Genomic DNA, 12,511 nt, shown 5'->3' with positions numbered 1-12,511 from the left:
CGCCATGATGTTGGTTGAGAACGACAGGGTGTTGTCAGGATCACGCCAAGGTTCTTAGCGCTCTGGGAGGAGGACACAATGGAGTTGTCAACCGTGATGGCGAGATCATGGAACGGGCAGTCCTTCCCCGGGAGGAAGAGCAGCTCCGTCTTGCCGAGGTTCAGCTTGAGGTGGTGATCCGTCATCCACACTGATATGTCTGTCAGACATGCAGAGATGCGATTCGCCACCTGGTCATCAGAAGGGGGAAAGGAGAAGATTAATTGTGTGTCGTCTGCATAGCAATGATAGGAGAGACCATGTGAGGTTATGACAGAGCCAAGTGACTTGGTGTATAGCGAGAATAGGAGAGGGCCTAGAACAGAGCCCTGGGGACACCAGTGGTGAGAGCGCGTGGTGAGGAGACAGATTCTCGCCACGCCACCTGGTAGGAGCGACCTGTCAGGTAGGGACGCAATCCAAGCGTGGGCCGCGCCGGAGATGCCCAACTCGGAGAGGGTGGAGAGGAGGATCTGATGGTTCACAGTATCGAAGGCAGCCGATAGGTCTAGAAGGATGAGAGCAGAGGAGAGAGAGTTAGCTTTAGCAGTGCGGAGCGCCTCCGTGATACAGAGAAGAGCAGTCTCAGTTGAATGACTAGTCTTGAAACCTGACTGATTTGGATCAAGAAGGTCATTCTGAGAGAGATAGCGGGAGAGCTGGCCAAGGACGGCACGTTCAAGAGTTTTGGAGAGAAAAGAAAGAAGGGATACTGGTCTGTAGTTGTTGACATCGGAGGGATCGAGTGTAGGTTTTTCAGAAGGGGTGCAACTCTCGCTCTCTTGAAGACGGAAGGGACGTAGCCAGCGGTCAGGGATGAGTTGATGAGCGAGGTGAGGTAAGGGAGAAGGTCTCCGGAAATGGTCTGGAGAAGAGAGGAGGGGATAGGGTCAAGCGGGCAGGTTGTTGGGCGGCCGGCCGTCACAAGAAGCGAGATTTCATCTGGAGAGAGAGGGGAGAAAGAGGTCAGAGCACAGGGTAGGGCAGTGTGAGCAGAACCAGCGGAGTCGTTTGACTTAGCAAACGAGGATCGGATGTCGTCGACCTTCATTTCAAAATGGTTGACGAAGTCATCTGCAGAGAGGGAGGAGGGGGGGGGGAGGGGAGGAGGATTCAGGAGGGAGGAGAAGGTGGCAAAGAGCTTCCTAGGGTTAGAGGCAGATTGGAATTTAGAGTGGTAGAAAGTGGCTTTAGCAGCAGAGACAGAGGAGGATAATGTAGAGAGGAGGGAGTGAAAGGATGCCAGGTCCGCAGGGAGGCGGGATTTTCCTCCATTTCCGCTCGACTGCCCGGAGCTCTGTTCTGTGAGCTCGCAATGAGTCGTCGAGCCACGGAGCGGGAGGGGAGGACCGAGCCGGCCTGGAGGATAGGGGACATAGAGAGTCAAAGGATGCAGAAAGGGAAGAGAGGAGAGTTGAGGAGGCAGAATCAGGAGATAGGTTGGAGAAGGTATGAGCAGAGGGGAAGAGATGATAGGATGGAAGAGGAGAGAGTAGCGGGGGAGAGAGAGAGCGAAGGTTGGGATGCGCGATACCATCCGAGTAGGGGCAGTGTGGGAAGTGTTGGATGAAAGCGAGAGGGAAAAGGATACAAGGTAGTGGTCGGAGACTTGGAGGAGTTGCAATGAGGTTAGTGGAAGAACAGCATCTAGTAAAGATGAGGTCGGCGTATTGCCTGCCTTGTGAGTAGGGGGAAGGTGAGAGGGTGAGGTCAAAGAGGAGAGGAGTGGAAAGAAGGAGGCAGAGAGGAATGAGTCAAAGGTAGACGTGGGGAGGTTAAAGTCGCCCAGGACTGTGAGAGGTGAGCCGTCCTCAGGAAAGGAGCTTATCAAGGCATCAAGCTCATTGATGAACTCTCCGAGGGAACCTGGAGGCGATAAATGATAAGGATGTTAAGCTTGAAAGGGCTGGTAACTGTGACAGCATGGAATTCAAAGGAGCGATAGACAGATGGGTAAGGGGAGAAAGAAAGAATGACCACTTGGGAGAGATGAGGATCCCGGTGCCACCACCCCGCTGACCAGAAGCTCTCGGGGTGTGCGAGAACACGTGGGCGGACGAAGAGAGAGCAGTAGGAGTAGCAGTGTTATCTGTGGTGATCCATGTTTCCGTCAGTGCCAAGAAGTCGAGGGACTGGAGGGAGGCATAGGCTGAGATGAACTCTGCCTTGTTGGCCGCAGATCGGCAGTTCCAGAGGCTACCGGAGACCTGGAACTCCGTGGGTCGTGCGCGCTGGGACCACCAGATTAGGGTGGCCGCGGCCACGCGGTGTGGAGCGTTTGTATGGTCTGTGCAGAGAGGAGAGAACAGGGATAGATAGACACATAGTTGACAGGCTACAGAAGAGGCTACGCTAATGCAAAGGAGATTGGAATGACAAGTGTTGATAGCTAGCAGTGTTGATTGCGTTACGTTATTACCCCTGACCTAGTCTACAGACACTAACCCTGACCTAGTCTACAGACTAACCCTTCTAACCCTGACCTAGTCTAAAGATATTAACCCTGACCTAGTCTACAGAGACTAACCCTGACCTAGTCTACAGAGACTAACCCTGATCTAGTCTACAGAGACTAACCCTGATCTAGTCTACAGAGACTAACCCTGAGCTAGTCTACAGAGACTAACCCTGACCTCCTAACAAACAGCAGCACATATTTACACTCCCTCTTGTGACATCACAGGGGAATAAGGTAATAGTTATAAGACATCACTAAAGATGGTGGATAAATCAAGATAGTTCACTCAGGCCTTTTACCACTGGGGGAAAAATGTAATATCCTTTCTGCTTAACGAGGTGGCTCTCCCTTAGACATCAATGTCTGGGTCTGGTCTGCTTAGTTCATTGACTTCAACTGATCCACTGTAAATGAGATATGACTATTCCAGAGTAAATAAAATAGTTCACAATGCTGTGAATGCTGTGATGAAATTTAGGCAGGTCATTATAGGCTAGTGTGGTAATTGGCTAAAGCACATAATGATGCAACTCTGCCTATCCAATTGTAATGTTTTTTGAAAGAACCGAAACTTGTCACACCTTCCACAAGCTTCCAATAATAGATAGGCTAAATAAAATATAGAATATTCGTTACTGTCAAATATTTCTGTGGCTAGAAGGCAAAGCAAATTCTGCCCCATCTGGTCGTAGGCCTATTGAAGAACATGGTCGTATATTCATTAGTGCACCTGGTAAAAAAAAAATTGCAACGAAAACAAAAACAAGGATTTCTTATTGGACAAATTCAGGTAGGTCCCTCCCCTTTTCGGCCCGTTTGCTTCAGTTTGTTTCCAAGTGAATACGCAGCTATCCCAGCATGGCTGTCATTATTATTATGTCATAGACACACCCATTGACACGTTATTAGTCAGTGGTGTAAAGTACTTAAGTAAAAATACTTAAAAGTACTACTTAAGTTGCTTTTTGGGGTATCTGTACTTCACTTAACTATTTATATTTTAGACAAATTTTACTATTACTTCACTACATTCCTGAAGAAAATATTGTACTTTTTACTCCATAAATACTTTCTGACAACGCAAAGTACTCATTACATTTTGAATGCTTAGCAAAACATGACAATTGTGAAATTCACGCACTTTTCAGGAGAACACGTGGTCATCGCTTCTGTCTTATGGTCTGGCGGGCTCACTAAACATAAATGAAGCTTTTGTAAATAATGTCTAAGTTTTGGAGTGTGCCTCTGGCTATCCGTACATTTTAAAAACAAGAAAATGGTACCGTTTGCTTTGCTTAATTAATGTAAGGAATTTGAAATTATTTATACTTTTACTTCTATTTTTGATACTTAAGTATATTTTAGCAATTTCGTGTACTTTTGATACTTAAGTATATTTAAAACCAAATACTTTTAGACTTTTACTCAAGTAGTATTTTACTGGGTGACTTTGACATTTACTTGAGTAACTTTCTATTAAGGTATCTGTCCTTTTATTCAAGTATGACAATTGGGTACATTTTCCACCACTGGGTAAAGTCTAAAGGTACACCCTGTGAACAAAAATCAACAGCAATTATTGAAGAGAAATTAACAGTTGTCAGTTGAATAGAACAAAAACGTAAGCCAAAGAGTGTATCATTGTGCTAGCATAGATAACCATAAACTATACATTTACATTACATTTAAGTCATTTAGCAGACGCTCTTATCCAGAGCGACTTACAAACTCAATCGATTGCACCATATTCCCTATGACTAGGTGAATTCTGTCAGCATTTGTCACTTTTTCCCGAACATGTCACTGTCATACGTTGGTCCACTCAATAGTGCTCGAGTGTTAGCACTGTGCTGACTGTGGTGTGTCAATTACTGTATGGTGTGTGCCCATGGGAGTTTCTCAATGGAAAATATGACTCCCACCCACCTTCCTTATATACATACAGGGGCTGTAGCTTGAAAAAGAGCGCAGCGCAGCCAGGACAAGGCGTCTCGCGAACCAAAAGTAAGTGGCAAACGAAATGCACTTTTCGGTTAAATCAAATGTAACCTAGCCTTGTAGATCAAACATTTCCAATAGCGATCGTGCGCGACTAAGTTTCTTGTAGATGTGTTATTGACACGTCGCTTTCCTCAGAAATATTTAATTTACTAGCGAGCCTTCTTCCTCGAAGGATATGATACGCAATAACAAAATGTCTCACAGGGAACATGATAAACGTAGGCTAAGCTTCTAGGCCTATCGTTATAGACCTATTTGAAACTATGTTTGCGTAATTTGCCTGACAACGCGAAAGGCGGTCTTCCAGAGCTTCGGTAAATTGGCTTGTCTTCTTCTGATTAGTAGGCCTAGTGCAGAAAACCTTTACAACGCAAAATTACAACGAGGAAATACAGAATTTAACGTTTAGCTGGCGCCTGAAAGTCGAACAAAAAGGTACTGATATATTTACATTTTTTACCTTGGTTCGATGTTGACTGATGTACAATATTTTGCTTCTGTCTATTTTGACAGTTACTGTGCTGTCATTTGGTGTAGAGGCAGTCAGTGTAAGGCTATTCCGAAAACATTAGTATAAGCGGAGGCCTATGGCTATTCTCTCATTAATTCAATGTCGAAAATGACGTTTAGAATAAGGATGTTTAACTGCCTACAATTATTTATTTCTTCAAATATTGTGTAATAGGCCAATCATGTGGATGGAAGTAAGACTTATTTTTCTTTGGGGTCTACTACATACAGCAAAATAGATGGAAGTAAGACTTATTTTTCTTTGGGGTCTACTACATACAGCGAAATAGTTGTTTGAACTTTTGGATAGGCCTGCCTTAACACATTTGAGTCACTCGGTAGTTATTTTCAAACGATCTATTTTTGTATGAGTTCAAGGCCTCAACAGCCAACACCCATCATGTGTATTGTATTGAACACTCCCTCCCCCCAGCAAACATGGTTGGTGTACACAAGGAACCCAAATGGCTACTTACATTTATACACAGTCCTTTGTAAATGTGTACCGTTCCTCACAGTTATCAATAGAACAGGTGTCACATGTCATTGTAATCTATCAAAGCGATTGTCAGTTGGTAGCCTAGTTCTTAAGTTAGCCTCTATTTGCCACTGATTTGAGGTTTGGTTAATATACAGTAATAGCCTTTATCGGCTTTAGTGAGTCGGCCGAGCAGGGGTCCTAATCAAATGCTATTTTTGTGTAGATGAGATTTCGTCAGTCACAATTTCACTCCAGTATTACACATGCTTAACGTTAGTTAAAATCTGTAAGCCTCAGGACAAAGATAGAATGGGAAATACATTGTGTTGAAATTAATATTTTGTACATGGGTTAGATGAGAATCATTCATACGTCTTACTCTTTTCGACAGCATGGTTGATTCCTGTTTGGACTTTGGCTTTCCGGTCAAAACAGTACGATTTATTATTTCGACATTTTGTGACGTTCGAGCACACATATTTTTTTTAGGCTTGTCTACTGTCGCGTTCACGAGGTAGTCGGAACTAGGAAACTCGAACATTTCCGACTTGTTAACTGGTTGAAGTTAATCACGGGTCGCGTTCAACCAGTTAGCTATAGTTATACAAATCTTTGCCATTGACCCTTCGTCTGTGATTGGGCAACAGTGGGGATTCCTCAAGTGTTTGTCATTCAACGACAGACGACTAGTTTTCATGCAGTTTTCCACTTGAGAAGATATCTAAAGATATTGCATAACGAAGACCTCGTCTTCACGTCTACTGGCTACAGCGTCTCAAGAGGGACAAACAGTAATATTGCCGCTTTTTTTTTCGTTTTCCAAGCTAAGGTATTTTAAGGTAATATGCGAAAGTCTACTCGAGTTCTGCAAGGAGTAAACCGAATCTATGGATGGACGCCTTTAGGCTGTAGTCTTATACGCATGCACAGTACATTAACTAGGGGGTGACGGTGTAATACCAGTGTAGTAAGTCTTTACATCATAAATATTATACTGTATCATCTAAAAGTTAACTTTTTGCTAAGGTGATCAAAAATGGTCTGAAACATAATTCATATTTCTCACATGTTCCCTATTCAATCTGAGAGAGAATCATATCTGTTCTACACTATACATATCTATCTGAACATGTTCTAGCCTAACCTTACATCCTTTTGAACTGGCCACTGATGTAGAACTGTGTTCCTATTCAAATACAGCAGCAGTCTGTCATTCTTTCCCCTGTCCTTAAAATGCATATTATGAGAAGGGATTGTGTACATGGAGCCATGGATGGAACAAGTTGGCATATGAAATGGGAGTATGGGTTTTTCACACAAGGCAGCATAATCATTGTCAAATAACAAGCAGTTGTACTGCCAACACCAAAAGTAACAAAAGCAAAGGTTGGGTCATTGGAAATGTAGTATTTCAGTGTACAGTAAGGCTTTAAATAGGTATTCTCCCATTTTAATAAATTATTTCTCATTTACTATTCGAGATACACACTGTATGTATGTCTTCTTCCAGATGGCATTTCTTTGTGCTAGATTTCAGGAAAATACTCAATTTCATGAACATAGTAGTTCCATTTCACACAGTATTACCCAACCCATAAATTGTCCATGTTAACAATTAAGCCATCAGCTTAGGGAACCCAGATTCCTTAAACCTTGGGTCATCCTGAGGAATTCAGCCTTATTTCTCCTCCACAGCTTAACTTCATTGAGGGTGGAGGGGCCCACTGTGTATATGGGCGTGTGTAGTTGCTATGGACACCACAACACCAACCTATGTGTTCACGCCACAATTTGAGTCATAAAACTTTGTTTTACAACAAACAGATGAGTGGCACTGACTGTGTGTCCAACTGGCATATTGTGTGTCTGTAAGGCAGGAGGTGTACCTGTCATGACCTGACCAGGAACAGAAAAACTCCTGGCTTTATAAAATGCATTTACACATTAAACAGGCCTTATATTTTGATATTTTTCTTTATTTCAGACCATAAACCATGAGCTATCCAGGATACCCTCCTCAAGCCGGTGGCTACCCACCCCAAGCCGGAGGCTACCCACCCCAAGCTGGAGGCTACCCACCCCAAGCTGGAGGCTACCCACCCCAAGCCGGAGGCTACCCACCCCAAGCCGGAGGCTACCCACCCCAGGCTGGAGGATACCCACCTCAGGCAGGCGGCTATCCCCCTCAAGCAGGGGGTTACCCCTCTCAGGCTGGAGGTTACCCCCCTCAGGCTGGTGGCTATCCTCCACAGCCTGGAGCTGGAGGGTACCCAGCCATGCCCCCAGCAGGTAAGGCCTCAGCTCAACAGATCATGATTGTCCTAAAATATGCAGACACGTCCAGTATTTCTTACAGGTACAAGGTATATGAAATGTAATGTAACCTAAGGGAGACACAGACAGACAGAAACATAAAGACATGGTCAAGAAAAGAGGATAGGGTACTGCTGGACAGACTTAGAGACTGAGTCCTTCTGTCATCCTGTATCTCAGGGCCAGAGATCATCATGGGGTTTAGATGTAATGTTGTGGTGCCTTGTGTTTTCTAAACAACCTCTGCTGTGCTGAGAGACAACACTCACAGACCAACTAGTGTCTGACACAGTCCTCCCATTCTGTGTGCCCTGAGAATCATTCCATATCTGCTGACTAGAAGCCGAGGTTAGTCACATACATTGGCAAGTGTGAACAGTTCATTGCTAGTCCTGGTGTCTCATTCCAAAGTCAATGTATTTACCTCTCTGGCCTAGCACAATCACCAGACATTTATTGAAACCTTCCTATGAAATCTTAGCACTTTCTATGTTGTTTCTATGTTGTTTTTGGTAGCATAATTGATCGATTGATTGTTTTAAAGCATATACAGCCACAACATCATAGCAAACATCACATACTACATACGTACTATTATAATAATAATCCTATATCAGTTTGTCAGTGATATGCCATAAACTGTTTAGTGACATATTCACCCATCTATGTCACCTGTTGCAGGTAGTTGGGGAGGTGGTGCTGGTTTCCCCACCATAGGTGTTGATAATCTGTCCAACCCTGGATTCAACGCAGGCAATCTTCCAGGCATGGTAAGTTTGGCATGAAAATTCATCCATCCCCCCCAATCACACAGAGAATATTCTCAACATGTCTGTACTTCATCCCCCTTCAGATCATTGCGTTAAATATTTCAGTTAGCATGAATTGCATGGCCAATATTGGAAATCACAACCCAATTATTGACTGGTAAGACTTTTATAAAAAATAATCTGTTGCAGCTTTTTTGTTAACCTTTCTTCAAAATCTCTCTTGCATGACGAAAATAATATGGCTTGTAATTAGCTAAGATACTGCTTCAAAAATGTTATAATTTTCTGCAACCTCTTTCACTGTTGTAATCCTTCATAATTACATGTTTTGTATAATTTCTTTGTTGCATTGTCTTTGATTTCCTTTGTAATCAAAACACAACAGCAGATGCTGTATTACCAATAATACATGATTGATCATCTGCAAAACAGCTTTTCGTGCATAATAGTTTAAACCAATCAGCGTACTGTCTGTGCAAATTTTTATTGGATGCCCATTTCTCTTCCAATCACAGGCCAACCAGATCTCCTCATCCATGGGGGGCTTTAACCCCAACCCTGCCATGTTCACCTCTGGTGGGTACCCCCAACATTCCCCCCAGCCCCCTAACCAACAGCCCCATGGCCTGTACCCACAGCCAGGTGGGCAGATGCCCCAGACTCAAGGCCCAGGCATGGGCTACCCAGGCCAGCCCATGCCTGGCTACCCACAGGCACCCTCACCCAACCCCTCCATGCCTGGTTACGGAGGAGGACCAGCGCCTAACCAGCCCATGCCAGGGTACCCTCGTGCCCCGTCGCCCAACCCGTCCATGCCAGGATACGGAGGTGGAGCCATGCCCGTCGCTCCTGCCATCAACGTAAGAGACACTGGGAAGATTTTATCCAATTTTGACAATAGTACTTCAAAAGACTATCTAGGACAGGTATACATCCTGTTAAGTGTCCATACTTCATCCATAGGTTTCAATTTGGATATCTGAGTGTTCTGCAATAATACTGGTGTTTCTATAGTTTTGTTTCTTCTTGAGATGTCAATGATTAGAGATTTGATAGGAGTTTTACTGGCAGCTAACACTGAAAGGGTAAATCAATCTGGAAAATGCCCTCTTCTTCCCTGTTCCTCCAGAGAGGATTCAGGGGAAGCATCAAGGATTATCCAGGAGCAGACCCCCTGAGAGATGTGGAGGTTCTGAGGAAAGCCATGAAGGGCTTTGGTGAGTTGGTTACATAGGCCCAATCAAGAAACAGCTCCTTATCCACTATAGGGGTCTAGCGAGTGAGAGACTGTCCGAATTCCCATACTAGTGTCACACATGCTTAAAGTGCACAATATGTACTCCTGACTGGCTTGAGGTGGTGCAGGGCTGAGTGCGGGTGCATTTTCCAAATTCAGACATGTCTCGTATTAACCAGCCTGAATCTCATTTCCAATTAAATTAATTTCTCTAAACTCTGAATATAATAGGAATTTAGTTTTAGGCCTACTCAGGCTGTGTTACGGTTTCCTTCCATCTCCTCTGACGAAGAGGTGTAGCAAGGATCGGACCAAAATGCAGCGTGGTAATTTTGATACATGTTTAATAACGAAACGCGAATACAAAAACAATAAACGTAACGTGAAAACCTAAACAGCCTCTCTGGTGCAAACACACACAGAGACAGGAACAATCACCCACGAAACACTCAGAGAATATGGCTGCCTAAATATGGTTCCCAATCAGAGACAACGATTAATCACCTGCCTCTGAGAACCACTTCAGGCAACCATAGACTTTTCTAGAAATCCCCACTATACCACAATACCTACAAAAAAAACAAGACTAAACACCACATACTAAACCCATGTCACACCCTGGCTTGACCAAAATAAAGAAAACACAAAATACTAAGACCAGGGCATGACAGGCTGGTTATAGTCAGACTATTCACACTATACTGTAGACCATATAGCCAAGCTATGCTATTCAAAAAGGACTAAAGACAGAAACAGATCATTTGGTTCCATTTCAACATATTTATTAGTTAATAGGCAGAATCTACCACATACCCAAAACTGGAAATGCAAAACTTGAGAAACAGGAAAGTGATCTTTTAGTGACACCAAAGTGCTGTAAAATATAAATTACATCAAATAGCGAAGTACACACCAAAACTTTTCAAATGTTGTAATCAATAGGCTGTTGCAAAGAAAACGTGGACAGTCAGGTGTATTGCATATTCTGAACCGCAACATAACAAAACCACTGATCATAGGGAAGGAGATCAGAATGACTGCTAAGGCTTGATCAATAAATTAAATAATTAAAGGTTCAATATGCAGAAATCTCGCTGCCATTTCCTGGTTGCTAAAATTTAAAATAATTTCACCTAATTTCAGTTTGTTACAAAACAAGCACTCAGTGTAGAGAATCATTGTACCATCTAAACCGCTGTGAAATATATTTTCCATAACCAAAAATTGTATTTTTCAACTGTTTGAAGCTGGTGTACAAAACCGAAAGGAGAAGACGCAAAAACTAAACTTAAGAACCCTCCTGTCTTTCGCATTTGAAAGAAAGTCTAAGATCTATAACTCACATTTCTATGTTAATTTGGTTGGGTCGCCCATAAAGTTAAATGTTGCAGCTTTAAATAGGTAGCCTACAAAACTAAAACAAGTAACATGCTAAAATCAAAAGGCGTGATTAACATGACATCAATAACGCAGCCACATCCTAAATCCCGGTGCCGACACATTCAGAAATCAAAAGATGGTTTTGGATTTAGTTTAAAAGCTCTGACAAAAACCAAGAGAACAAAAAACACTTCCCATTGAGAAAACAGAAGTAAAAATACTTCTGTTTTCAAAGATGTAGCCTACCATGCAATACTTGAGATCATTTAAAGAAAAAGAAAAACTACATAACCTACATTTGAACAAAACCTCAGAAGCTTCTGTCACGGCATTCATTGGAAGAAGAGGAATCATCAGACCAAAATGGAGCGGGGTACGTGTTCATCTTTAATATACTGAACACTAAGATACAAAATAGGAATCGCCAAAACAGTTCTGCAAGGTGCAACCAACACTAAACAGAAAATAACCACCCACAACTAACAGTGGGAAAACAGGCTACCTAAGTATGGTTCTCAATCAGAGACAACGATAGACAGCTGTCCCTGATTGAGAACCATACCCGGCCAAAACATAGAAATACAAAACATAGACATACAAACATAGAATGCCCACCCACATCACACCGTGACCAAACAAAAAATAGAAACATACAAAAAGCAATCTACGGTCAGGAGGTGACAGCTTCGCTATTCGGCATCTTCCCAATTAACATTTTAATGCAATGGTCTAAATCAGCATCACTCAGTGTTTCTTGGTAGTCTTAAACAAATCTACTTTGAAACAAAAGTTTACACCTAACACACGTGGTTATGGGCCCGGAAGACACATTTCAGTTGAATGCATTCAATTGTACAACTGACTAGGTATCCCTTTCCATGTCATACATAGAGTTGAGATGTATTACATTTTGAGTTTGCATTCCAATATTACACTATAAACTGTACATCACAGAAGGGCGATTTGGTCATTCCACTGGAACGGGTTTTAAGTAGCCTAGTTTAGTTGTTTGGCCACTTGTAGAGAACTAGGGCCTATCACACGCAGCCCACCTCTTCCAATGCATTGTAGAATAGTGTGCATTGCATTTTACTTGATGAGGCTCAGAAATTAGTATTCCATCCTGAGTGGTGCAGCGGTCTAAGGCACGTCACGACAGACCTGGCTTAGATCCCGGGCTGTATCACAACCGGCCGTGATCGGGAGTCCCATAGGGCGGCGCACAATTGTCCCAGCGTTGTTTGGGTTCGGGGAGGTTTTGGCCGTGGGGCTTTACTTGGCTCATCAGGGTATGCCGTCATTGTAAATAAGAATTTGTTCTT

At 43.1% G+C, this 12,511-nt stretch overlaps 1 protein-coding gene across 3 annotated transcripts in view; it reads left to right on the top strand.

Moving 5' to 3' along the window:
- The first annotated feature begins 4,378 nt into the window (after nt 1-4,378).
- LOC135511175 (annexin A11-like) overlaps nt 4,379-12,511 on the top strand; it is a 29,898-nt gene continuing 21,765 nt past the window's right edge. The window contains exons 1-5 of one of the 3 annotated variants that reach the window (XM_064932778.1): nt 4,379-4,501; nt 7,474-7,778; nt 8,484-8,572; nt 9,088-9,432; nt 9,702-9,789. In XM_064932778.1, coding sequence (XP_064788850.1) covers nt 7,484-7,778; nt 8,484-8,572; nt 9,088-9,432; nt 9,702-9,789 — 817 coding nt within the window. In that variant the 5' untranslated portion in view covers nt 4,379-4,501; nt 7,474-7,483. Of the gene's footprint in view, nt 4,502-4,541; nt 4,934-7,473; nt 7,779-7,805; nt 8,151-8,483; nt 8,573-9,087; nt 9,433-9,701; nt 9,790-12,511 lie in introns of those variants that run through there. The other 2 variants (XM_064932777.1, XM_064932779.1) reach the window with 2 other exon arrangements.

The sequence above is a fragment of the Oncorhynchus masou genome, chromosome 23, assembly GCF_036934945.1.
Source record: "Oncorhynchus masou masou isolate Uvic2021 chromosome 23, UVic_Omas_1.1, whole genome shotgun sequence".
Classification (NCBI taxonomy): Eukaryota; Metazoa; Chordata; class Actinopteri; order Salmoniformes; family Salmonidae; genus Oncorhynchus; species Oncorhynchus masou.
Note: the sequence above shows the minus strand (reverse complement) of the source record. Positions and strands in the feature narration are given on the sequence as shown.